This window comes from Podarcis liolepis, assembly GCF_965112155.1.
Source record: "Podarcis liolepis genome assembly, chromosome: 1".
NCBI lineage: Eukaryota > Metazoa > Chordata > Lepidosauria > Squamata > Lacertidae > Podarcis > Podarcis liolepis.
This window is the reverse complement of record NC_139554.1, coordinates 125,213,882-125,239,365: the sequence shown is the minus strand read 5'-3', so window position 1 is coordinate 125,239,365 and position 25,484 is coordinate 125,213,882. Positions and strand designations below refer to the sequence as shown.

General features: G+C 39.3%; 1 protein-coding gene across 2 annotated transcripts in view; it reads right to left on the bottom strand.

Annotated features, from left to right (window-relative positions):
* The window catches only part of SATB2 (SATB homeobox 2), a 126,381-nt gene that overhangs the window by 56,421 nt on the left and 44,476 nt on the right, over positions 1-25,484 (bottom strand). For both annotated transcript variants that reach the window (XM_083468521.1, XM_083468522.1), the window contains exons 4-7: positions 17,541-17,667; positions 16,726-16,849; positions 10,315-10,417; positions 2,680-3,152 (exon numbers count right to left, since the gene is read on the bottom strand). In XM_083468521.1, the coding sequence (XP_083324647.1) occupies positions 2,680-3,152; positions 10,315-10,417; positions 16,726-16,849; positions 17,541-17,667 (827 nt within the window). The remainder of the gene's footprint in view (positions 1-2,679; positions 3,153-10,314; positions 10,418-16,725; positions 16,850-17,540; positions 17,668-25,484) is intronic.

Below are 25,484 nucleotides of genomic sequence, written 5' to 3'. Positions count from 1 at the left end.
AGTATTGCCATCTTTGCTACTACTCCTGGCCTACAGTTACAATGTTGCAAGGTGCAAGGATGGAGCTGAGATATGCTGTTCTATATGACTGCTTGGAAGTGCAGCCATTTTTATACATGCACACAAATATAGACATAAATGTTGGATGGACACACAATTTATTCAGAGATAAAGTATTTTGAAATAAGATTGCTATTTCACGATGAAATAACAGCATTTATATAGTGCACTGAAAGGCTGGGACGTGTTTCATGTACATTGCCTTAGAATAGAAGTATATATTATTACATCAGAAGTAACCAAATCATATCATCCCTGACCACTGTTCATGCTAGGTAAAGGTAAAGGTACCCCTGACCATTAGGTCTAGTCGTGGCCGACTCTGGGGTTGCGCGCTCATCTCGTTTTATTGGCCAAGGGAGCCGGCATACAGCTTCTGGGTCATGTGACTAAGCCGCTTCTGGCGAACCAGAGCAGCACACGGAAATGCCGTTTACCTTCCCGCCGGAGCGGTACCTATTTATCTACTTGCACTTTGACATGCTTTCGAACTGCTAGGTTGGCAGGAGCAGGGACCGAGCAACGGGAGCTCACCCCGTCGCGGGGATTCGAACCGCCGACCTTCTGATCGGCAAGCCCTAGGCTCAGTGGTTTCAACATCATCTGGAGGACACCATGTTGTCTGTCTCCACTGTCACCTGCCATTCCCACACCCCACTTTTAACTCACTGATTTTCATGGTGCTGGACCACCACTGTCTATTTTTCACTCAGAAGTACTGGCAAACAGCAACAGCCTCTCTAGATAGGCTTCTTCCCATCTCAGTGCTACACCCTCCCCAGCCACATTTACTTTATTGGCCAAGGTGAGGCCAGGCATGTCCAAAGTCTGTTTCGGGGGCCTAATCCGGCCCCTGTGGCAGTTTATTTCCTGGGGTAAAATCCTAAAAAAACCTCAGCAACTTAGGTTGGCCCTTTGGTCAGCCCTCACGGCCCTTCACTTCATCAAATCTGGCCTTCTTTGAAAAAAGTTTGGACACCACTGCACGGTATGCAATGGGACGTGGCCCACAGAGAAGAGGCAACAAATATTGATCTCATAAACAAAGCAACAGGAAGTTCTGAAAATGAAGATTTTCAAGCACTACACTACGGAAGCATTCATGTTTAAGAAAGTGGCAGGCAACTTACATGATGTGGTGCTACTACCACTGACAACAACTTTTTGCCACCTTTGGGCAATGTGTGAACACACTGGCACAGAACCATGGATCAGTCAATGAAAAGAAAACTATGAGCAGCACATTGTTGGCAGGGCAACCGTGGGAGGTTAGAAAAGACTTTGTGTAGGTGGGCATGGAGGGCACAGATCTGGTCCATAGGTTAGCCATCCCTAATATACAGGCTTACACTTTCCTGTCTGTCACCTTTATTCTGGACTGACCCAAAGATCTCCAAATAAACAAATAGCTCCAGACACATTTCAGCTCTCACAAACATACAAAGAAGCCCATGGTAAGGAGGAACATAATGATTTGGAATGGAGAACTAGTAGGCAGCAGAAAGAGTTGTGCCTCCCTTCCTCTTCAGTTCTCTATTGCAAGTTGCCACCTCCCAAAACTGTCACTTTTTTTAAACACACATATGCATGTCACATATAGTTCAATCCTAAAATTCTGTGATTATTTCCTCCATGGTTTTTTTTAAACCTTTTGTTTTCTTTAGCTGACTAGGTAGATTGGGTATGAGCAGGAGAAGGGCACATGAAGACAGGCTCTTTAATTGTTTTCCCTGCTCCCCACTCCGAGCTCCAAATCACCTCCCTCAAATTGCCAAGTGGAAATATATGGGAATGATGCATCTTTAAAAAGCAGTTTGGGAAGGACATTTTTCAGCTGAAATGGGCCAGAGGGGAAAGGATCAAGTGGTTTCTCTTTGTCCACCCTTTATTTACTCATACCCTGGCCATAATATTTTATAACAGCATGTTTATTTGGAAATGAAGTACTGTACTGAAAAATTAACGTATCTCAAAACATCTAACAATTTAAAACAGCAAGCAGGCAAGCAAACTTTTTCAGCCTGAGGAGGTATTGATTGAAGATCAGGACTGTCCTTGAGTTCTTGTTGTCTGTACTAAGAACCAAACAGACAAGGACAGAAGTACACAGATAGATTCTTTTTGGATAAGTGCCATGCCTTTCCTCCTAGCTGGAGAGAAAGGATGTAGGAAATCTGGAGGTTCTCTTCCTACACTCCCAAAATCATCTAGATCAGGCTTTAAGTAAGCATTCAAGAGCCTAGCCTCATGATACTGACACAAATGCTCCGCAAATATACTATGCAAAAGAATGAAAGATCATTAACCCCCCTTCTTTTCCCGCCCCCTCCCCCCGCAACCCCACAAGGCCAATGTCACCAGTGTCTCACCCCAAATGTAACTGACCTGTAGAAAGGACTCTATGAATTGAAATTAGAGATGTTAAATGTACCCTTGTATTCCATTAAAACCTTTCAATAAAAAAGGATAATTTTGAAAGCCTATGTGTAACAACTGTTGTAAGGGAACACATTATTTCCTAGATGAGCTTCTTATAATGACATGCAACCAATCTTTGTTAAAATGTAACTATGTTCCAATTTTGGACTGGAATAAGAAATTGAAATAAAAATGTGATACCTGGGTGCGATTGAAAGCCACTCTTGCAAAGACAGCTTGGGATACACTGGCCCTCTTCAACTCATCCCTGACTTGCTGGTAGATATCTGGAGAGACTTCCACTGATGAATTTGTTGGCTCTGGTTTGACTGTTCTAGGGATGGGCGGATGGTTTAGAAACTGTTGGTTAATAGCCTGCGGGTGTTGATGAGCCAATAGCCGGCTTACTGCAATCTGCTGGTTTATCAAGTGGGCCATTGCTATCTGTTGCCTGACAAGTTGTGGACTGAGTTGAGGCGTAAGAAGACCAGGGCTCATGATTGGCTGCAAAGTTGGCACTTGGTTTCTGATCGGAGTGCTGTGGTGAATTTGACCGTGAGGAGACTGTTCATTTGTTTTGCCCAAGGTTGCCAGCTGGTTGATATTTGGTAAGTGCATGGGACGCTGGCCAAGAACACAATATTCTGAGAGGTTGTCTCTTTCAACTCGTTCCACTGTTCAAAAAAATAAAATAACATAATTATATCATAATTTGAGTGGAACACATAGGATTTTAAAAAAAACAACAACAACCTGATACAACCAGCAATTCCAACCAGTCTAATGCCAAATCAGCTAATGCCACAGTATTCTACACCGAGATATAATTAGTAATCCATAACTTTTACATGCAGTAAACACTATAGGAAAAGGATATAAGCAAAAAAATATTGAATTCCATAACTAGAGTCACTGCCTGCTTCAGTCTGTTTGTGCTATATTCCTGCAAGACTGGGACACAGCTAGGAACGACACACACACACCAGGAAAAATCACATGCAGTGCCCCAGAGTGCAATGTGCACCCTCAAGCCCTGTTTTCAGAAGGGGGGGAATGCACATCTCTAGCTGCATGGTGCAGAAACAATCAGAATCACACAAAATAACTTCCATGCATATTTGCATGGGCATATACATCCGGTCACATACAGTCATCCGCATGCATGTCTGTTAGGTTAGCTATGTATAGCAGCATCACATGGGAATGAAAAGTATGGCAAACTTCTGCTCTCCTATCTTCCTCACTTCTTGCTGTTGCTTTATTATTTCTTCAACTAGCCTAACACTCCTCAATGTACTCTTGAGTTCATAGTATTAAAACAATTTGAAACACAAAATATGAATAAAATCGATACACCAATAAAAATCACTAAGCCAATAACGTAGACCACTTCACCAAATATTCAATAGTATCTTCTTCACAGGGAAAAGGCTTTTTTAGCTAGATCATTCCTAGGTAAGATCCTCCCTCTATTGTGTGGGCAGGTAATCCCTCCCCTACCTGGCCTGGTCTCCTTGGCAACGCTTCCCCCAGGTGGGATTGGACAACTGACTGAGGTAGGTGGAGACCTCCAGGTATCCCACCTGAGGGAAGGCAAAGCCAAGCCTATGCTGTTGGAGCCGCTCCAGATCTAGGGGCTGCACGCGTCCAAGCAAAGGGCGCCCCCCATTTTAAGCGGGGAGCGGTCATTCTATCTCCCATGCAGAAATATATGAGTAGTTCAGGATTCTATACACACAAGATTCCAACTACACAGCACAGAGTTAGGCAATTCAAAGTAAAATGTGGAACGTACACCCTGTCCTCTCAGTACTTTAGATAAAACATTTTTAGTAAGAATTCAAAAGTGAAAGCAGTTCTCGCATCTTAATCCCTGCTAATGTGTAACATCCGAATCAGCTCTAAGAAACTTTCAAGCCCTCTACCGAATTACAGCCAGATTTGACAGGGTACTTGTGAACAGTGAGGTATTTTCTTTAGAGGGCTATTTTGTTTCATTTTTTTTAGTTCTATCAAAACTACTATAAAATTAAACACCTGATATTTTGTTTTATTTCAGCAAAGTATATAGAGAGCAAAATTATGCCTGCATTGATACAGCTGAAAAATCAAGAAAAGTTTGCCCCAATGTAAAGATTGGCCTTCTTTACTAATTAGTATTTAAGAATTTTAAAAATAGAGACCTAAATCTGTTAATTAATGCAGCCAAATATATTTCAAAGTTTGCAAAACTGAAAATACATTTCTTGGTTGATGCTATTCTTGCCAAGTTTCCACACAGACCCAGTTTTTGAGCCAAGTTATATACCCCTATAAAAATAACGTTTTGAAATGGAAATGTTGCTAGGCCATTAACCTTTTCATAGCCAACTTTTAAAGCAATAGTACACACACTATCCGGCTAGTATTCAGTACTATACATTTCCCTCATTATCAGGGCCCTTTTTTGCACCACCACACCAGAAACATACTTCCAGCCTTTTAAAGCTTTCCCCAATGCATGGAAAATGTCATTACCAATAGGTTTTCCAACCTGTTGGCAGACTATGTCACTTTCTAATAGCCCAGATCATATTCTGCATTGTTACCATGGCATATATTTAAACCTGCGGACTTTGGACAGTCAACTCACCAATGGTGGCAAGGTTTAACAGAGCCATATTAGACAGGGAGTGAGATTGCCACATCTGCACTTGAATGTTTTATCCAAGAAATACTTATCCACTGATCAACCACATGAAAATGTGGCTATATAGCACCATTTATAAAGCTGTAAGTTCCACATAACATAGTTATAGAAAAAGGCAATACCTTAGGTTCTGTCCAGGTTATAGGTTTTGAACCCATATGTGTTTGGCCACTGGTATACAGTGGTACCTCGGGTTATATATGCTTCAGGTTACATACGCTTCAGGTTACAGACTCCGCTAACCCAGAAACAGTACCTCAGGTTAGGAACTTTGTTTCAGGATGAGAACAGAAATCATGTGCCAGCGGTGTGGCAGCAGCAGGAGGCCCCATTAGCTAAAGTGGTGCTTCAGGTTAAGAACAGTTTCAGGTTAAGAACGGACCTCCAGAACGAATTAAATACTTAACCTGAGGTACCACTGTAATGGGTTTATGAGGTCACAATACTACTACCAGCCTCAAGGAGGCAGTTTTGCTGCAGTCTGGGGTATGCTGCTACACAGACTACATAATTACTAGGCTCTGAACCACTCTATAGCCTGGGAGGTGCTTTTCATGTGGTAACTTATTTAAAAACTGTGATTATCTTAATTACTTATTTCTTTTCATCACAACCCACTTAACCCAATTATGAGCAAGGGGGTAATTTCAAAATCTCATTTCCAGTCAACATTTATCTTTATGTTTACCCCAACCTTCCATTATTGCTATTTACTCTCTCGGGCCAACAGAACTGTATTTGCACATCTGTGACGGATAAGGCCAAAGGGTTAGTTCCACCACAGCATTTGGCAGCCACGGGGTGACTCCTGGAGTGATCTCCTGTGACTACTACACACAAGTGAAAAATTTAGCGCAAAATAGGTCATCACAACACTATGCATGCTAATGATCCAAGAAACCTTATTATCCAGAGCCAAGCTGTAGTTCACAGGAGCTTCTACAGGCAAGTTCCACTGATGGACTACTCCAGTAGCACATGGAACATGAATTAATCTAGAAGCCTTCCTGCGTCTGCAAGATGATGGCCAGAGAAACTGCTGATCACCAAAGTATTTGGGATTTAAATAACTTTCTACAGCTTAAAGACACAGATTTTCCCTCAAAGTATACTATTTGAAAAAAGAAGGTGAGCACAACACAAAGCATGTTATAATACTGAGCTAAGTTGGTGAGCAGGGATGAGTATCAAAGTTCAAGATCAATAAAAAAGATAACATTTGAAAATAATTTCTGATATTTTGCAGCTGCAAAAATGTTAGCAGATATATCAAGGAACCTATGCCCTATTCTGCAGGCAATACTTGGGCACATTGGAGAGCAGTATGAATTTGCTCTGGAAAACTCCCATTACTTTTAGGAAATACATTTTCAAAATTGAATAATACATTCAGATACATGTGCAAAACTACTGAAAAGTTGAGGACAGTCGAACAGCCAAAGATCAGCAGAGACAGATTATACAGTGGTGCCCCGCAAGACGAATGCCTCGCAAGACGAAAAACCCGCTAGACGAAAGGGTTTTCCGTTTTTCGATGCGCTTCGCAAGACGAATTTCCCTATGGGCTTGCTTCGCAAAACGAAAAAGTCTTGCGAGTCTTGCGATTTTTTTCACTTCCCCCCCTTTTTCTAAGCCGCTAAGCCGCTAATAGCCTTTTAGCCGCTAAGCCTTTAATAGCCGCTAAACCGCTAATAGCGCTAATCCGCTAAGCCGCTAATAGGGTTGCTTCGCAAGACAAAAAAACCGCTAAACGAAGAGACTCGCGGAACGGATTAATTTCGTCTTGCGAGGCACCACTGTATTTCCTTTAACATATTTAGAGAGCTATGCGCAGTGTGAAGAAGTACCGTATTTTTCGCTCTATAAGACGCACCAGACCATAAGACGCACCTAGTTTTTGGAGGAGGAAAACAAGAAAAAAAAATTCTGAATCTCAGAAGCCAGAACAGCAAGAGGGATCACTGCGACCCCTATTACTGTTCTGGCTTCTGGGATAGCTGCGCAGCCTGCATTCGCTTCAGAAGACGCACACACATTTCACCTTACTTTTTAGGAGGGAAAAAGTGAGTCTTATAGAGCAAAAAATACGGTACTTTCTTTTTTCAGTCCCGAATCTTCCAACATTCAGCTTCCTTGGGTGCCCAGAGGTTTTAGTGATATGAGAGAGAGAGAGAGAGAGAGAGAGAGAGAGAGAGAGAGAGAGAATCTTCACTTTCTCCACACATCTGAAACAACTTGGGTTGGAATCTCCTTTATTATATGCTTACTCCAAAACTGACCACAGACTTCTGATTTATACACTTAAGATACGTCTTTGTAATGTCTCCCAAATTTTAAAGGAAACAAACTGCCTTGGATACCTTATTCTTCCCTGCACTAATGAAATGGGTGTGGAAGTTATTAGTGTGAAATAAAGATATGCAAACTTTGAGACATGCTAAAGTATCTCCCCTATACTGGAGAGGTACAGAAAATATTCATATTAATATTAACTCGTTCAGGCTGGTTTCACAATTGCACTTTACATATTTAGCCATTTAACTGCCTATCAAAACTGTCCAAGGCACTGTGTAGGGGGGGAAATGCTGTCTCGTTATTTACACAGAAAAAGACCAATTAACGTGTGTCTAAAAAGTGATCGTGCACACACAAACCTGCACCGAACCTGGAAGTGACCCAAAAACGTCACTCAACATGTCATTAAAAGGGTGCGAAAGGGGCATAGTCGGGCATAACTGGGTGGGGATCGCTTATATGCACTCCAAAGACACACACAGGGACTGGGAACGGAACCTCCGTAAGAATGGTCGTCAACTGTATACTGAAATTGAGCAGCATACAGCTAAATAAAAGAAATAGTACTCTTTCTGAACTGCACCCATCCTATTTTGTCATGGAGATCAGTTGTAAATGGTGAATTACATTAGAAGGCAGGAAAAGAACAAGAGTATCTATCACACTATTTCCAAAGCTGTTTTTTATGCTGACTGTTGACTAAAGATTTATTTACAAGTGAGGCTTCGATTGGCTTGTTTTTTTCATCTGAACAGAAAAGCATACATGAGGAAAGTTATACAAATTCTCATAATTACATGGCACACATAGCCCAAGAGGGATTCAATGGCTGTTGTTAGCTTAATACTATTATAGGTACAATAATAGTAACAATAAGAACAACACTAACAACCACAAGCTCATCTTGCAAACTCACAACCTAAAAGGTAAAAAGAAGACAGAGAGGAAAGGAAGAAAGGTAAAAAAGGACAAGAGGCTTACAACTGAAATTGGCAAGATTGTGTACATTCAATTTCTCCTGTGTATCTCGCTCAGCAAGTAATTCCAAACCCTCAAAAGCCCATGGCTTTTTCATAGACAACTGTACCCAAACTTCTTTTTAGAACTTTGCATGAAGATGCAGATGCAGCTAATCAAACTCCAAAAATCAAATATACATGGCGTAAAGACACATAGCCATGAGCTGCGTGAAAACCTTAAAATATTTCAAGCCTAAATAGTTCTGCTGCATTGGTAATGGGTTTCACAAACTATACAGCGAGCATGTTTATTTCAAGTTCTCTTTGCATAAAGCTTTTCCATCTGTTGCTAATGATATCAAATTATTGATTGTTCGGTTTCTTATATTTGTTTAAATGTTAAGTATATGTTCTGCAACCTAATGCTTTTCTTCTTCCAAAGAGTTTTTTAAATTTTTGCTGTGCATTAGTCATATTTACTTTGATCTTCCAGTATGTATAATTATTTTACTGTTTGTTTATTTCGATGGAGTGGGAGGGGGAAAAGGTTGACCAAAGAGATCTATATGTGGCAACTTGTAACAGAATCACATAGCTTATGTTTAGGAAATCATGGTTTTGATTAAGAAGGAACCAGTTAGTTCCCACTGCTTTATTAAAAGAGACATTAGTACATAAATAAGAAACACATTTCACACAGCAGATCATGTTCAACTGCAATGCCAATAAAATAATTTTGAAACCCTCTTCTACTTCCCATTTACAATAGTAAATTAGAACTGCTTTTTTGCTGCCTCAACTGGATTGACCCTGAAAACTTGGTAATCTTGCTGACCAAATTCAAAATCCCTAGGCCCCTTTTCTTTAAATTTCAAGGAATGCATTGAGATTGAAGTTTACAAACAATCACTGATCTCACACATGAAATAAATTCTTATTTCTAAACATTTTGTTATGAAGGGGAAATTAAAATCATAAGAAATTGAGAAGATGTGAAATTTAAAAAATGCCAAAATCATCCTTTGAGATGGTTTTAGATGACCATAATAAAGTTCTATATCTGTTTATTTTTCATGCACACTATACCTGTGATTTTTTTTCATTGTTGTTTTACCTCCCACGTTTAGCTGATGCATCAACACCACTTGAGCCATTTTAGAGCAGCTTTTGTTTATTTCACACATACCTTCACCTTCCCTTCCTCCTCAAGCATACACATACAGACACACACACACGCCTCTGAGCAGCTACAAACAGGCCGAATCTCTTGAACACACACACAATTATCCAGAAAATTATTCGGGCTTAGATCCTTGACCTTTTGAATGAAATTAAGGTCTCATTCTGCTTTCACTGCACTCAACAATTTAACTGTACACTTACTAACTAAAAAGAGAGAGAGAGAGAGAGAGTGAAAGAAAGAAAGAGAGAGAGAGCTTTAAAAAACTGAATGCTAAGAAAGTGGAAGCCCACTTAGTGGTTGTAGTGGAAAGTCTGAGAATTCCATATGGGAAGGCCTTCCAGCATGATTGAAGATGCTCTTACACAACAGTCCAATGGAATGGGGAAACCATCCCCTTTTCTTTTATAAGAGAAAGGGATCCACTAAACGGCCTTGAAGCTTTGCAGTTCCTTTGATTCGTTTTAAGTTAAGTGCATATATACAAAAACATTTTCAAGTATTCTTTTTTTACCTTGAGACAAAACATTTAAAGAATTTGTTCAAGTTCATACACTGTCTGCTTAAACCAAAGAAAGTCTTTGTATCTTAAAAATATTGATAATACTGTATACAAACCCACCTTTGGGTCACTTCATCATTTCACATTAAATTTCAAGCATTTGAAACCTGTTCAGAGGTATGGCAATGAACGGTAGCTATAATTTATTTACCTTTAATCTTCTTGTACTTTTTATACCATCTCCCAAATTCCTGGCACTTGGTTGCTGACACATTGGCATAGTATGTGCTATTTACAATGGATGATATCATACTCTGGAAGCAGAGAGAGAGAGAAAGAAAAAGTGTTTCCACAAAGAAAACAATCAAAATCCTTTCAAAAGAAAATGATATATAAGTGCGGACTCAACTCATCAAATCTTAATTCTTCAACTGAACGGCACTCCATAAAACCTACTTCATAGCTCTCAAAATTGGCTTTATCTTCTATTTTGTATCACTAGATGTAATTACCTTCATTATTAATTACGGGGGAAAGATCCCGTATGACTTAAGACTTATGTCTCCAGTTTAGATCCACTTGTCACTTTAATTTATACTGGGTATTATAAAAAGAATCCTCTTACTAAAAGCATAACTAGAAGCACTGTCACAATAGGGAATACAAAGGGTAAGAAGAGTTGTGATTTAGGAACCGGATCCTAAAGGTAAGATTAGTGCTCCAGCATGCATAATCCAAATAATGCTTTTCAGATGTTTCTCTTCTGCTTCCAACTGCAACAAAGACCACACAGCCAAGAATCTGGGAACATTCGTGCTACTTGCTGCAGAACAACAGTTAGGCAAATAAGTTAAATTAATATAATTTATAGAAACGTGCCATTAATCCTTGTGTGAAAATTCACACAGGAGACAAATTACAGTGCTACTGTGAATAGATGAAACTAAAAATAGTAGAATATCAAATAAGCATATGGATTTGAAACAAAGGGTACTTTTGGACCACTGGTAACTGACATTAGGTGCTAGATCTTTTTACCATTTCAGCACACACCACTAGTTTTGAGTCTGGCCGCACAGAACAGAGAGTGATAAAAGGCTCTGCTCTTCTGCTGCTCTTCTGCTTTTATGGAGTATATTTTTATTCATTTTATTTATTTCAGAACTTATTATATCTTCCAATCATCAAAATTCTCTCTAGCTTACATGACAAGCACAATTTATTACCATTTCTCCTAAATATAGAAAATGTATTCAAACGCTATGTCACAATCCCTTAAATGATAATGTCGTAGCTGTCTATATATTCTGAGTGATCAGGAAATGTTGGTCTTAAACCACGAGGGGTAGTTTTGGAAAAAATCGATTTGCTTGTGTTCTTTTGTGTCTTTTCAACATAACTGATTTCACTTCCACAACACAACACAATGGGTTCTTCATATATCTACCATGGACCTACCTCACTCCTTATTAACTGTCCCTAAATTCCAAAGTCAAGATTCTGGCATAATTGTGATCTACAGTACAAAAGTAAGAACCATATTCAAAAAGATTATCAAAGCAAGAAATCCAATACTGTATATTCAACATTATACTATATGGGGATTCTCAGTCCTATGGATCTGTAGTTTTTTTCCCCATTGAAGATAAATAGATTTGGAGAAAACAGCTTGGGAAACAAGGATATTTAAACTCAAGGTTCCAATCCAGATCATCCTCACCCCAGGGAGGATGTTCCAGTAAAATATCCAGTTTGAAATTTTCAGACTAGCCACAACAGCACCCTCAGGAAGTTTTTGGCCTCTCAGAGAGTGTCGTATGTGAGCAGATGTTAATTCACTACTTTAAATGTCGCAGTTATCTCTGAAATTTTTGATTCAGCTCAGCTGCAAACACTTTCCCCTGCTTACCCTCTAATCTTCATAAAGGCATCTTTAGCACTGCCACCACCAACTCCACCTCCCAGGTAGCACTTCCACAGCCACAGAACAGGGACCAGCCCTGCTCATCTCTTCTCCAGCTCTTAAAATGAAACCATTCTTAGCATGGGCATATTCCCAACATTCAGACAACATGGTTAGTCATAGGCACACCCTTAGGTTTATCTAGCAGGTCATCTAGTGTAACGCAAACCCAAAGACAGGTGGTGCTTCTGTGTATGGGAGTGGGAGTGAGGAACAAAAAAGGCATATACAATGAATGACGAGGGGAAGTAGTCTTATGTCTGCTGTCCTTACAATCAATGTGCTGTGCATAGGTTTCCGCAAGGAAGGCAAGGATTAGGACAGCAGGTATAACCCCCCCCCCCCAGATAATCGTTCTATATGGTTGGAAAACCAAGGAGAAGAGGCTCTAGAGAAAACTTTTAACTTTTTTATGAAAAACATAGTTTTTATTAAGTTAAATATTCTGCATAACAGGCCAGCACAATGATTGTCCTGACTAAGGGAAATACAGGCCACCAGCTACACATGGCAGCCCACCAGGAACATGATAAACCTGTTTTTGCACTTGCTGTGACTACAAACCTCAGGATGGAGATGGGGTAATTTAAGGCCACATCTGTGCTATACATTTAAAGCAGAATCATAGCTTCCCCCAGAGACTGCTGCAAAGTGTAGCTTGTAAGGGTGCTGAGAGTTTTTGAAACCCCTATTCACCTCAGAGAGCTACAGTTCCCAGAGTTCCCTGGCCAGAGGGTTAAACCACTCTAGTACCATTTCAGGAGAGAATCTTCGTATCATTTGTATATACTTCGCAGAGCTGAAATTAAATAGCTGTAACTTGTTTCCAACAGTATTTAGAGGGCAATAGTTATTGTTATTATTTACAGAGAAGCCTTGATAAGCTTCTAGGACAAGTAATAAGGAGAGCCAACGTGTGCAGTTGCTGCGATAGCAGAACTTGAAAAACATGCACACAAAAGCACAATATATTAAGACTAGTGAATTTAGCTTGATACGTATTTTAAAAGAAATAAGATTAGACAAGGGAGAAGAGATGCCCCTCAGTGGCCTGTTTTACCACAAAGCCATGTAGATACAAAGCTGGAGACAGGTTCAAGCTTCTTCTATTAGAGGATTTTAGGAGAACTCTACACTGGAACTGAAATGCCAGAGAAGTAGCAGGTCTAAGCTCAGGAGTTCAGATAGTAACTTGTGGATACTGTGGTTCAGTTGAGCTGATCACATATGAACTAGATGAAGCCTGTAGCTACACTGACAAATCACGATTCTCCATTAAGTGAAAACTCAGGGAACTGTGATTTGTTTCAACCAGTTAGTTAAAAGACATCGTGTCATAGTGGTCTGACATTGTAATGAGTTACCTTTAGCTAAAGAAAACCATGCTTCTACAAGTTATGAATGTAACATAAAACTGTAGCTTGTTCTAAAGTGAAAGCAGAAGCTTTATCCCCCATCCTCTCACACATAACGTAGAGATAAGTAGGACTGGAAAAACTCACTGTGGCTTTTTCACAGTCATTCTAAATCATGGTTATATCATCTGAATCAAGGCTGTGGATGTTTTATCCCCCTCACAAAGTGGAATATCTTTGTTTTGAAAAATGATTTCTCTGAGTGATGAAAGTTGGGGTTCTGCCATTATCATCTAATAAATGTTCACACCTGAAGGATGAGTTAGAAAAAGAACACCCTACTCCCTTTAGGCATGCTACTTTGGTGATATTAAAATGAAAATTGGAGGGAGAAAAATGATGTCTCATCTCAATAATTGCTTTGTTTCACATTATCTTGTGGTAAGGCTTGCCCTAGGTTCCAGAGATCACAGATATGGCATCTGACTATTAATTAACTGAATCAGTTTTTATCAGTAAGCTGCTTCAAAGCTCTTAGCCAGTCCCACACATTACATAATTTCCAAGCCACTACCTACTATAATAGTGGTAAATTTGTAATATATAGCCTGATCTTAGTGTCAACAAGACATGAAGCTGACTTTGTATACATATCTACATATATATGATTTTATCATGCAAATGCACATGTGGGTGGTGGCAGCTGAGTGTTTTCCATCCCCACTTCCTTCTGGTGAATCACCATAGGCATCACAATCTCGGTCATTTACCAGGATGGGCAAAATATGAGTTTGGCTGATGAACCATAAGAAATTATGTATCCATAAGAAATTATGTAACCATAAGAAATTGGTATCTGAAGAAGTGTGCATGCACACGAAAGCTCATACCAAGAACTAACTTAGTTGGTCTTTAAGGTGCTACTGGAAGGAATTGTTTCATAAGAAATTAAGGCACACACCCCTATTGCTGTTAAAACTATATCTACTGTACATACACACCTTCCCCTTTATACATGAACAAGGCAGTCATTGGAGTTAAAAATCAGCCATTACATCTAGCTGAATCCTCAGCCAGAGTTCCTTAGAACAAAAGGTGCAAGCTTTGTTTATTTTTTAATTGTTTAATATGTAGTTAGGTATTTATACCCCGCTCTTCAAAAGAATTAACTCTTTGGAGGAAAGCAAACCACGTGAACAAGTTTGAAGTAATTTACACAGTTTTTAGTAAGCAGGACATGGCTGGATAATACAATTCCATCCTTGGTTAAGGTGATTTCCTGTGGTTCTATTAACAGCCTAATACTAAGAGCAACCAAGCTACAGATACAAAATACATCTAATGGAGAGGGTTTCTTAAAAACGCAAATCAAGAGTTCACATTTTTTTTCCTTTAATGGTAATCTGAATCCCCATCTGAACTGGAAGTAAAGCTCATGCACTAGAACAAGAGATAGAAAACTGTCACCAGTGGGAAAGGGACTCCCTGTGCTGCCTCCTTTCACTTCTCTACAGAGGAATACTTGATGCATTGTGAGCACATTAATAAACAGCAGCATTTACTCTGCAGTTTCACTCCTAGGAGACAGCTCTGTAATTTGCTGCTGTCAATAATATATTAATCACAAGGGGGTTGTAATGACATTTCACATTTGGCACAATATTTTCTTAAAACTGATTTGGGAGAAGGGATTGTGTTAGAGGCAGAGGCAGATGATGGCAACAGACAGCTTATCTAAAACATCCCAATTTTTGCACTACATGGGTCACAACAAAGAAGTGGGAAGGGGAAACTAACATTGTAAAACAAGAAGAGTGCCTTCATCAGTGCCATTATTACATATATTAATCCTTCACAGTGTATGCTTAGTTCCACAGGATGGGACAGGGCCAATCTACACTGCTTTACTTGTTTACTCTGTTTTGTGCTGAACTGACTGATACAATATGCAGCTGATCTACCATGTCTGTGGAGAAAACATCTGGGAACTGTGTTTCATTCTGCATTGTTAAAGAATTCAGATTCAACAGTGAACAAAAAGGTGATGCTCATAAACACAACACTGAATTCCACTTCAGAGGCTATGTGGATCGTGTCATACCTTGTATCATGACTCAGGGCCCTGACCCTTAATCCTCATGGATACTGAGGACATGTTGGACCAGGAAGTAATTTGTCCTCAGAACCAGCCTTTGACATCTCCACCTGATATGGGGTTACAACATTAGAGGACCCTATGATACCAGTGCCTTTCTAAGGCTGCTACAATGCTATCCTCAGAATGCAGGGACTCCAGGTTGGGGATCATAGTAGAAACATGCCCTCCTCTATGCCACAGAGCCCACCATTTCTAAAATAGACTAGATCTGCTTATCAGGAGTGGAGCTTAGCTGCTCAGTGGAACAATGGTTCCACTGAGGTTCAGTCAGAGTTTGCTATACACAGAAGCCACATTCAACCCTGCTTTGTCTAACTTCCAGCCTGGGCTCTACTCAGTTATCTAGTGTGCTACCCACCTTGCTTGTATGCCTTGCGAACTTTGACCTTTGGATTTGCCTGTTAGAATGTAGCTTTTGCTTGACCCAACTTTGTTTCCAAGATCTGAAATTAGTCCTAGTAGGACAAGGCAAATGAGCTGGGGAAGCCAATCTGGTGCTCCTTCCAGCGCATTTGTACCCTACTGCCTTTCCCTTTCCCTCCCCCTTTGGTTAGCCGCAAAATCACAAAAGCCTCTATTTTACTAATCCTGTCTACAACTATTGCCACATATGCATTGTTTACAATGCAAACTGGAATGTTTTTAATCTTGGTGAATCAGTGCATAGTGTATGAGTGACAATATATTTGTGATTTGATTTTAATTTATAAACACTGACAATGCTAACTTACACCTTTTGTTTGTGTTTTTTAATGTTTAGAGGAAATACCTCCCTGTTTGAAATTTTATATCCTATATCTTTGATCATAATGTCGATACCAAAGATAGCTAGGCACATGCTGGCTGCATGGGATGAGGTTAAGAACACAACAAGCAGGAAGAAAGGTTAACGGCAAAACAGGCAACACATGCTTCAAATCCAAACATGGGATGGAGTCCAAATAACAGTGATGAGAGCAATTATCTTCTGTCTTATACTCTTTTCACTCTACCACCACACCTGCCTATGGTCCTGTCCTTACAATCCCTGCAACTTTTTTTTTAGGATGCAATATCCCCCCCCCCCGAAATGTATCTGTGTGTGTTGTGATACAAATTTAGGATTTCATAAAGATGAGTACCTCTGCCACTGATAGAAGCACTGACCTGAGAGAGAGGGCATTCTTTGGCTAACGTGCTCTGATTCATCTCTTTGAGCAACTCCTTTAAGGCATTGCGGACTGTGGCATGGTTCCACTGCTCTGCTGGCAAGTCTTCCAACTTTGAACAACTGTGAAAACAGAGAACAGAAGACTAAAACAGATGGAAAACATCACCTGCAAGGATCGCTGCTCTTTACATGCAAGAGCTATAAAGCTCTGTGACGCAAGACACAAGTTAGAATCCCATGCTTGTGTCTTTCAGGTTTTTAATGAGAGCATTCCCTCCCATGGTGTAACTATTTCCTCCAGCTACATTCTGAACCAAATAGGATTGAGCAAAGATAACTGAATGCAGGACTGTAGCCTGAACTTGGAACAATTACTTATCACATTCCCTACCTCTGATTGAAACTAGCTCTCTGCCATTGTGCTTTCAGCAAAAGGCAACATGACTCAAGTCTTACAGTCCAAATTCTAGCTCTGAATTTCTGAATAAGTCTAAGAAACATAAAAAAGGATTTATTTGACTGATATAATGTGCTAAGTATTTGATCAGGCCTGGAGGAACTACTAAACTGGGAACTGCTTAGAGGGAAAGCTCTTTAAATGATTGACTGAGCTTGTCTGTACTCCAATATCATATCAAAACAGTTAGAATATTGGCCAGGAAGAGCTGCCAGGTGAGCCACTCTTCCTGCATTTTGTTTTGCATTTCAACAAAAGCCCAGAAATTAATGAAGACAGGATGTGCTAATCTCAGTAGTAATGCTGTGATCGGCAGAGCAGCTCAGAGGAGGGCAGATGCTCAGAAATACCCACCTTTGTAATTGAATTTTCAATGTCACAACATGATAGACATCTTGTAACATGTCAGCAACTGTAGCATCAGGTGTATCTGTTACATAACTGAGCGGAAGAGGATTCCACTTCCCAAGTTTGATTATACCTGAAATGAAAGAATGGAACACACAAATGAATGTATATTTGCAGTTTACCAAGTCATCCAATTATTTTTTCAGGGAGTTGAGGCTTACTACTATATTGGGCTAGTTTGTATATAATGCTAACCATGCATGAGCTAGAACAAGCCAGAGTGAAGCCCTGGGCTCGTGCACCAGCTTCCCTCTCTTGTGCCTGGTCAGGAGAAATTTAGTTAGTTAGTTAGACAGATAGATAGTTAATCTGTATACCGCTCTTCATGTGTAGATCCATAGATCCTTGCAATGTTCACTTCCATTTTCAAAGTATCCTGGCCTGTCATTACAAACAAACCAAAGATTAAAGTTTCAAACAAAATCTGGCTAGTTAAACAAGCAAATTTCAAAAGCCATTGTTTGTAGTTTGCTTGTTTAGAAACTGGCCAAAGTTTATGTTAAACCACAGTCTCTAGTTCGTATGCAATGCTAAGTCAGGATACTTCGAAACTGAAAGTAAATGCTGCAGACATCTTTCTTCCCCAGTCACGTGGGACAAAGAGGGAAGGGAAAATACATGAGCCCAAGATTTTGATTACGCTAGTTCTAGCTCCTACACATAACAGTGTGTTATCTGTGAGCCTTCCCATAGAGGTTTCCTTCTTCCAATTAGTTACAGACCTTACTCCACACATCTCGCTTACCCACTTAGGTCTGGAGAGTCTAACGTGTCTAAAGTGATATCCTGATTTTTCCTCTTCAAGAAATCGGGATATCACTTTAGACATGTTAGACTCTCTAGACTTAAGTGGGTAAAAGAAAAAAAGAAAGATGTGTATAACAATGCCATCAGAAACAGCCACAAACTCGAGTACTGGTCCCTGCTGCTCCTGTACCAATTCTGCTTCATGCCTCTGTTAATCAGAGACATACCAGTGCAAGCAGGGAGCAGTAGCCCTCCTTAGTCAACTCAATAGCAGTCAATCTGCCTCACAACCAGAAAAAAACCTGAAAGCATCCCAGTTGTGATGGCCAGCACTAAGATTCCAGGGAGAGATCAGTAAAATGTTAATAGTTCAGGAATGTTTTTACTCGCTCCTGTATAAAACTGGAACAAAAGGTTGCTAATTATGACATTTCAGAAACAACAAAATTAAGAAGAACAAAACTGGGATATAGTTCAGCACATTCCACTGACATAGAAGGCTAAATTAACAGACACCTCATAACAAAATGCTTTGGAATAAACTCCTTGGTATTTGAGGGTCAAAACACTCCTGGAAGGACTGCCAAGGAGAAGAAAAACAAGTATCTCTTGCTTGACATAAAGTGTTTAAAACAGGCATAAAGAGAACAAAACATTAAAATCATGCCACTGTTCCAGTACTAAGGTTTCACAATCTGGTGCTGAATATGCTATAGTATAAATAGTGCCTAGACTCTGATCCTGCACAATAACACACAAAACTCATTCACAATACCGTATGTCTTCTGAGCTGGCTCTTTATACCATATTCCATTTGCCAACATAAAGCCTGCTTTTCTTAAAGGGCATCATTTCCTAGCACAGAACTTATTCACATACAGGTGAAAGAATCCCCAAACTGGCTTTTAGCTTCTCTTCCTACCCACCACCCAAAAAACAGCCAGCACAGTGCCACTTGCAAATGCTCCAAATTGACCTACTTTGAGGACCAAAAAATAGTGATACAAGAGCCCTTTCTGCTTATATGAAACACTTGTCACTGCGAACCCTCCAGTGTTTTCATACCTAATTTCCCCAAATACATTGTTTACACTATGAGACTGAGGAAGATCTGCCAAGTAAATCAGAAAGCCATCTTGGTGAGTATGGACATGTGGTCTGCTCTGTACATGTTAAAGGTCTGGACTACAGACAACTATAGAATTTTCATAACTCAACATGACTATGGAAGAAAGGCCTCTGTATCTTGTTAGGGCAGTAAGAAATACAGAAAACACAACTGTAATCATGTAATAATAATAATAATAATAATAATTTATTACGGCCGTAGGCCCATACAGTAATCATGTAATATGTGTATATGCTTCATTTATGACTGCTAAGGGTGTATACTATTATTATTATTATTATTATTATTATTATTATTATTATCATCATTCATTTCATTTCTATACTGCTTTAAATTTTTAAGAAAAACATCTCAATGTGGTTCACAACCTACACTGAAACATCAAATAAAACCCAGAATAAAACATTACTGAAGAAAGAAAAATACGAAGTGTATGTTCAAAGCAACATAATTAGCAGGGAGCTAAACTATTATCTTAAAGATTTGAAAATAAAGCATAACTAAAGAGGTCAGCTACGGAGTGCACATTTAGTGCAGCAAAGTTAACCAAAAAAAATCATCTTAAAGATTTCAAAAGAAAACATTACTAAAGAAAGTCAAATATAAAATGCACATTTAAACTAGGATAATTAGCAAAAGAATAAAATATTATCCTAAGCGTAGATTACAGAGTACTTTCTTATTCTAGTAGGTAATAATCAAGCAAGATGAATATATTTTAATAAAGATGAATGTTGGGGGGGCGGGAAATGGACCTGACCAAAGATCAAGAAATTATGGTATTGTCTGCCACCTATCTAACGATCCCTTAGCAACACACTTGGATATCTGAAGGGAATATTACCTAGTAGAGATCTTTTAAAGATCTACCCACCCTCAACTGGTGCATGGCCAACCAGAATATGAAGCATAGTAGATTAAGGGCCCTGCGTAAGGAGCAGGGTAGAGGATCTCCAGAATGGGATGCTGGGGGAAGAGGGGGAAGCTCCCAAGTAAGAGCTGGGAGGGTTCGCTCTTCTGTGTGTGGAATAAGGGTTAAGATATAATTGTGATAGAGGACCTTGTATTTATTTTATTACTTCTCTTTATTTTCTTCTTTTTCCTTATTCTTGCTTCTTATTTATTTTCTCCAGATTAGTTTGTCTTTTATTGTACTTTATTTTGAAAACTTTTCATTAAAATTATTTTTTAAAAAGAATATGGGACATAGCCTATACAACCAAATTAATAAATAGGATAGGACAAGTGCATTGATAAATCGAAGGTTTCAATTTCTTATTGGAATTATAAAGTTCAGCTTGAAATAAATCCATATACTTTACTGGGTAAAATATAGGTTTGATCTTGACTTTTAACAGGACAGAAGAAACAATAACATATTCTGTAATAAAAGTGTGTACTACATTTAAAATGAGATAGAACCAAGTGAGTGACATATCTATGCACTTGTTACATTATATATGTCTTCTAATTGACTTCCTAATTATTCGAGCTATTTTACTTTTTATGTTTGCTAGTTTGCTAGAGTAAGCAACACAATCCTTTAAAAAGTTCTACAAAGAATCATAAAACTGTGTAGTGCTGGAAGACACCTGACTTCCTATATTTAAAATACATAGTGTATTATTATTATTATTATTATTATTATTATTATTATTATTATGTGGATAATAATACGTAGAGCCCCTGTGGTTATATGACTCAATAGGCTTTTCTCGTAAGTCAATAAAAGGAATTTCTGTGGCAATATTATCCGTAAAGTTTAAAGCAACAACACTGGGGGGGGGGGGAAACAAGCAGTGAAAGTTTCAGAACTAAGAGCTGTTTTATGAAAGTAGCACAAAAGCAATGCAGAAAACATAATGCTAGTTTCTGTTGCTACCAGTGCTTTTCCTTTTCTTCCTTACAAATGAAGAAGAAATTGTATTGGCTAACAGTACAGAAACCCAGGTGTTACCATAACGCTCAGTGCTTTTTGCGCATTAACACCTGCTCCAAGTCCTTTCTCTTTGTTACAGTACTGAAAATGCATACTGTTCCTTCAGCCAGTGCTATGTGATTAGTGATTAGCTCACTGATTTTCAGTTCTGGTTTACAGGCTTTACTTGCATATCTTTTAAAGTATTTGACAGACCTTTCAAGGGCTCACAAGAAGAGCGAGAAAAAATATGAGGGTTAGGAATGTTTCCCCCCCACCCTATAAACTTTTTTGAGGCACAAAAAAAAAAACCTTGCTTTTGAAATGAAAGAGGCAGTCATCAACAGGAGGCATCACCTGCTCAAGTCAGAAAAGGACTTGCTAGCCTTCTCTCCTAGAAGTGATGCTTCTAAAACCACTCATCATAGGTTTCCTGTATCATGGGACAATAGTTTACTTGGCCCTGGAAGGCTAAGGAAAGTACAAATCCATGCTCTCTAGCAGACGATCGCATGTCCTCAGTCTAAGACTTTATCTTAGCAGAAGAATATACAAGTGATATTTTAGGGTATCTTGCCATTTCAAATTTGAAAGATAAGCAGATTGTATCCTGCTGTTGTACAGGTTTAGGCTAGTCTTCTCTGTTTTAAACTTTTGCTTAAGTCATAGTAAACTTCATTTTAAGTGTTCCCATTGATTATGTTGTATTTCCCTTGCAAATGTACCATACCTGTGAAAGTTCTTAAGATTAATATTAAATTCTCTTTGGGGAACTAACTTTTGAATGTGTTTCCTGTAAAATGGAATTCATAAATAAATAAATAACATAAATGTGGTTCAGTAAGTGCAGCATTCAATTACATGGCTCTAGATATGCTATAAAAGAAGATTATGCTTTCTGTAATAACCTGAACACCCCAAAAGGTGTTGTTGCTTCTATAAATAATGTAGAAAGGATACTCTGTAGTTTATTTCCTTTGTAAGGTTTTATTTTGACATCTTTTAAGATATCCTGCCAACCTAGCAGTTCGAAAGCATGTCAAAGTGCAAGTAGATAAATAGGTACCACTCTGGCGGGAAGGTAAACGGCGTTTCCGTGCACTGCTCTGGTTCGCCAGAAGCGGCTTAGTCATGCTGGCCACATGACCCGGAAGCTGTACACCGGCTCCCTTGGCCAATAAAGCGAGATGAGCGCTGCAACCCCAGAGTCGGCCACGACTGGACCTAATGGTCAGGGGCACCTTTACCTTTACCTTTTAAGATAATACTCCTATGCCAGCTTCTCCTGAGCATGCGAGCTCCGTGTTCGGCCTTCTCCCAATGATGCAACATCACATGCCAGGGCCCCCCAATCTTAGGTGCAAGATGGCACCTCTGATTCTAATAGAATCACATGTCAACATAACCAGCAGCCACTACATGGCAATACTACACCAAATGGTACAAAAACTAACTAATGTTCATTATATCAGTTAAAGCGCTCACAGTTCTAGCAGGTTGATTACATACTATAAAATGCATAGCAAATAATAAATCTATACTGCCTGGCTCAGGTGTTGCCGATCAGGAAAGCAAGGGTTAGTATCAACTCCCTTCACCTACACTCATGAACTGCCACAAAGGTTCTTGCTGCACTTAAAGTGCCATTAGTTCTCAGCGAGGCACCCGATACAGTTTAGCACTTGTGTAGCAACTGAATGAACGCTACAAAGCATCTGCACTTGTATAATTCTGCATATGGCACTGTCTGCATGATAAGCAGGGCCAGCTCAATATATTTTGCTGCCTGAGGCAAAGGACAATATGGCAGCCTCCCCCAGCAAGTACAGAAGCCAATTTCACTGGTAGTTGAATCTTACTGCAATACTGGTGAAAGTAGGGCAGTATCTTCTACTGTACTTTAGGGCAGCAGGCTACCATAGGAGGTACCAGGCAGGCTACATGGCACTCATCACTCTGTCCCCTCTCTGCACCTCAGCATCTGCCACCAGAGGCAGCTGCCTCACTCTGCCTTATCATAGGGCCGGCCCTGATGATAAGGTAAGAATAGATGGCAAGGTGTTACTTCAACACTGCTTTGCTGTTCCAAACTGCTTTGGAACAGAGGATCTCGAAACACTTTACCAACATTAATTAATTAAACCTCATAATATCTCTCCAAGGAAAGCATTATGCTCACCAGTGCATTGATTTATGATTATGTTTATTGTGTGCTGCAAATTACTATGTTAATGTCAATACAAAAGGAGCCATCCCCACCCCACATTCACCACATAAGCCTCAGGTCTACTGTAATAAATAGTTCAGTGGACAAACAGGAATAAACAATGTGATAACAGTGACATATGCACCTACAAATCACCTGGAAAACCACACATAGTGAATTACACTTTAACCAATGTGCTTGACTCGGAGGCTTCAATTTATGAACAGAACAGAAGGGTGACCTTCAGTTGCAGGATAAGTATTTAGCATTCATTTCCTGGATACTTTTAGCTTTGCTGGACTGGGAACTTTGGTTCTCTTCCAATCACTAAATCACTGTTCTAAGGTATACACTTATATATATAGGCTCAATGTTATTGAGTAGAACTTAAATTCTAAGAATTAAAAACAGGTAATTCTCCAGCTAGAACCATCAGTTTTATTATGAATTAATAGGCCTACACTAGGCCCTTCACTAGGTTAAGTATCCCAAACTTAACATTTGTTTTTTGTCTTCTAGAAGAATTCTATCGGAGTTCATTTCTGATCAAAATTTCAATAAAAGATAGAATTGCTGCCAAATTGGCTAAAGATTGCTTGTGACAAGATATGTCGGCATGTCTAGTTATCATGTTATAAACTTCAGAAGAGATTTAAATACAAACAATAAGCAAAGGGCTTGCCATATTGCTCAAACTGATCAGTGCTACTACAAAATAGTTTCCTTCTCTGTATTTTCTCTCTTATTAATGGATCACAATTTAAATAATGACACACATAGATACAGGCCAGCAGGCAGCTCATGTGCTAAAGGGGCGTATTACAGACACATTTGTGGGTCATAATCAAAGCAGCAAATTTTAAGATGATGTTTATCATGATTGTAATAGTGCAGAGGGCTGTGTGCATGCATTCTCTTTTGACACCTCCTCCCTTCCTATTGTAAACAATGAGACTTAAGCAGAGCCAAAGCCTTCTTCTCCTAGACAACTTTGTCAGTCCATGCAAGAGAGGTCCTGTTGTAAGTTCTGAGTTATAGTCCGATTGTGGTCTCATTGACTTTCCACTTCAAATAAATCTCCCAATATAGCTGTTACCCCTAGGTACCAAGAAGAAAGCTACAGAAAAATTGGCTTAGCTATGCAGGCTGCAACATCTCCATGTCATTAACAGAGTGAACTATTCCCACAATCCCACACAAATTGACCCATGAGCTGAATGAACAGCCCGCCGAGAAACCCAACACAGTTCTGCTGTGGTAAAACTAGTTCTGAAGCAGTAAGAAAGCTGAGTTCTGGTTTGCATGTGGTTCCCACATAGCTCTATTTCCTTTATTTAAAGAAAATGCTCATTTGACAGTAACACAAAGCTGAAGAGAACAGAGTAGCCTGCTCATGTTAATATTCTGTGAACATATAGAACACCTAGGACCACAGATCATACAGAAGGTCTTGCACTCAATTCTTGTAATCTCCACATAGGAATGGGAATGTGAAGTGCTTAACATTGCTGCTTTTATCTGATATATGACTTAGGTTGCAATCAAATATGCATTTAGCTAATAGTAAACTCAATGGTGCTTACTCCTGAGTAGGCATGTATATAAGATTGCATTATTTTCCTCCATCCCCTTCAACCAATGTATAATAATATATAGTATCAGTCTCAGTTATAGTATCAGTCTCAGTTCAGTGCCGTGTAACTTTATATAGAAGTTTTGCGTTTTGTTGCATGAAGATTAGTCTCATGTAATAGATGCCGCTTCACATTTGGGAAATATTATGACAGAGCCCTAACTCAGAGATTATATTAAATTAATCTAATCTAAGTAACTAGACTGAATTAATAAAAACTCTATGAAGAGAACACAATTAGTCCAAGAATTAAATAA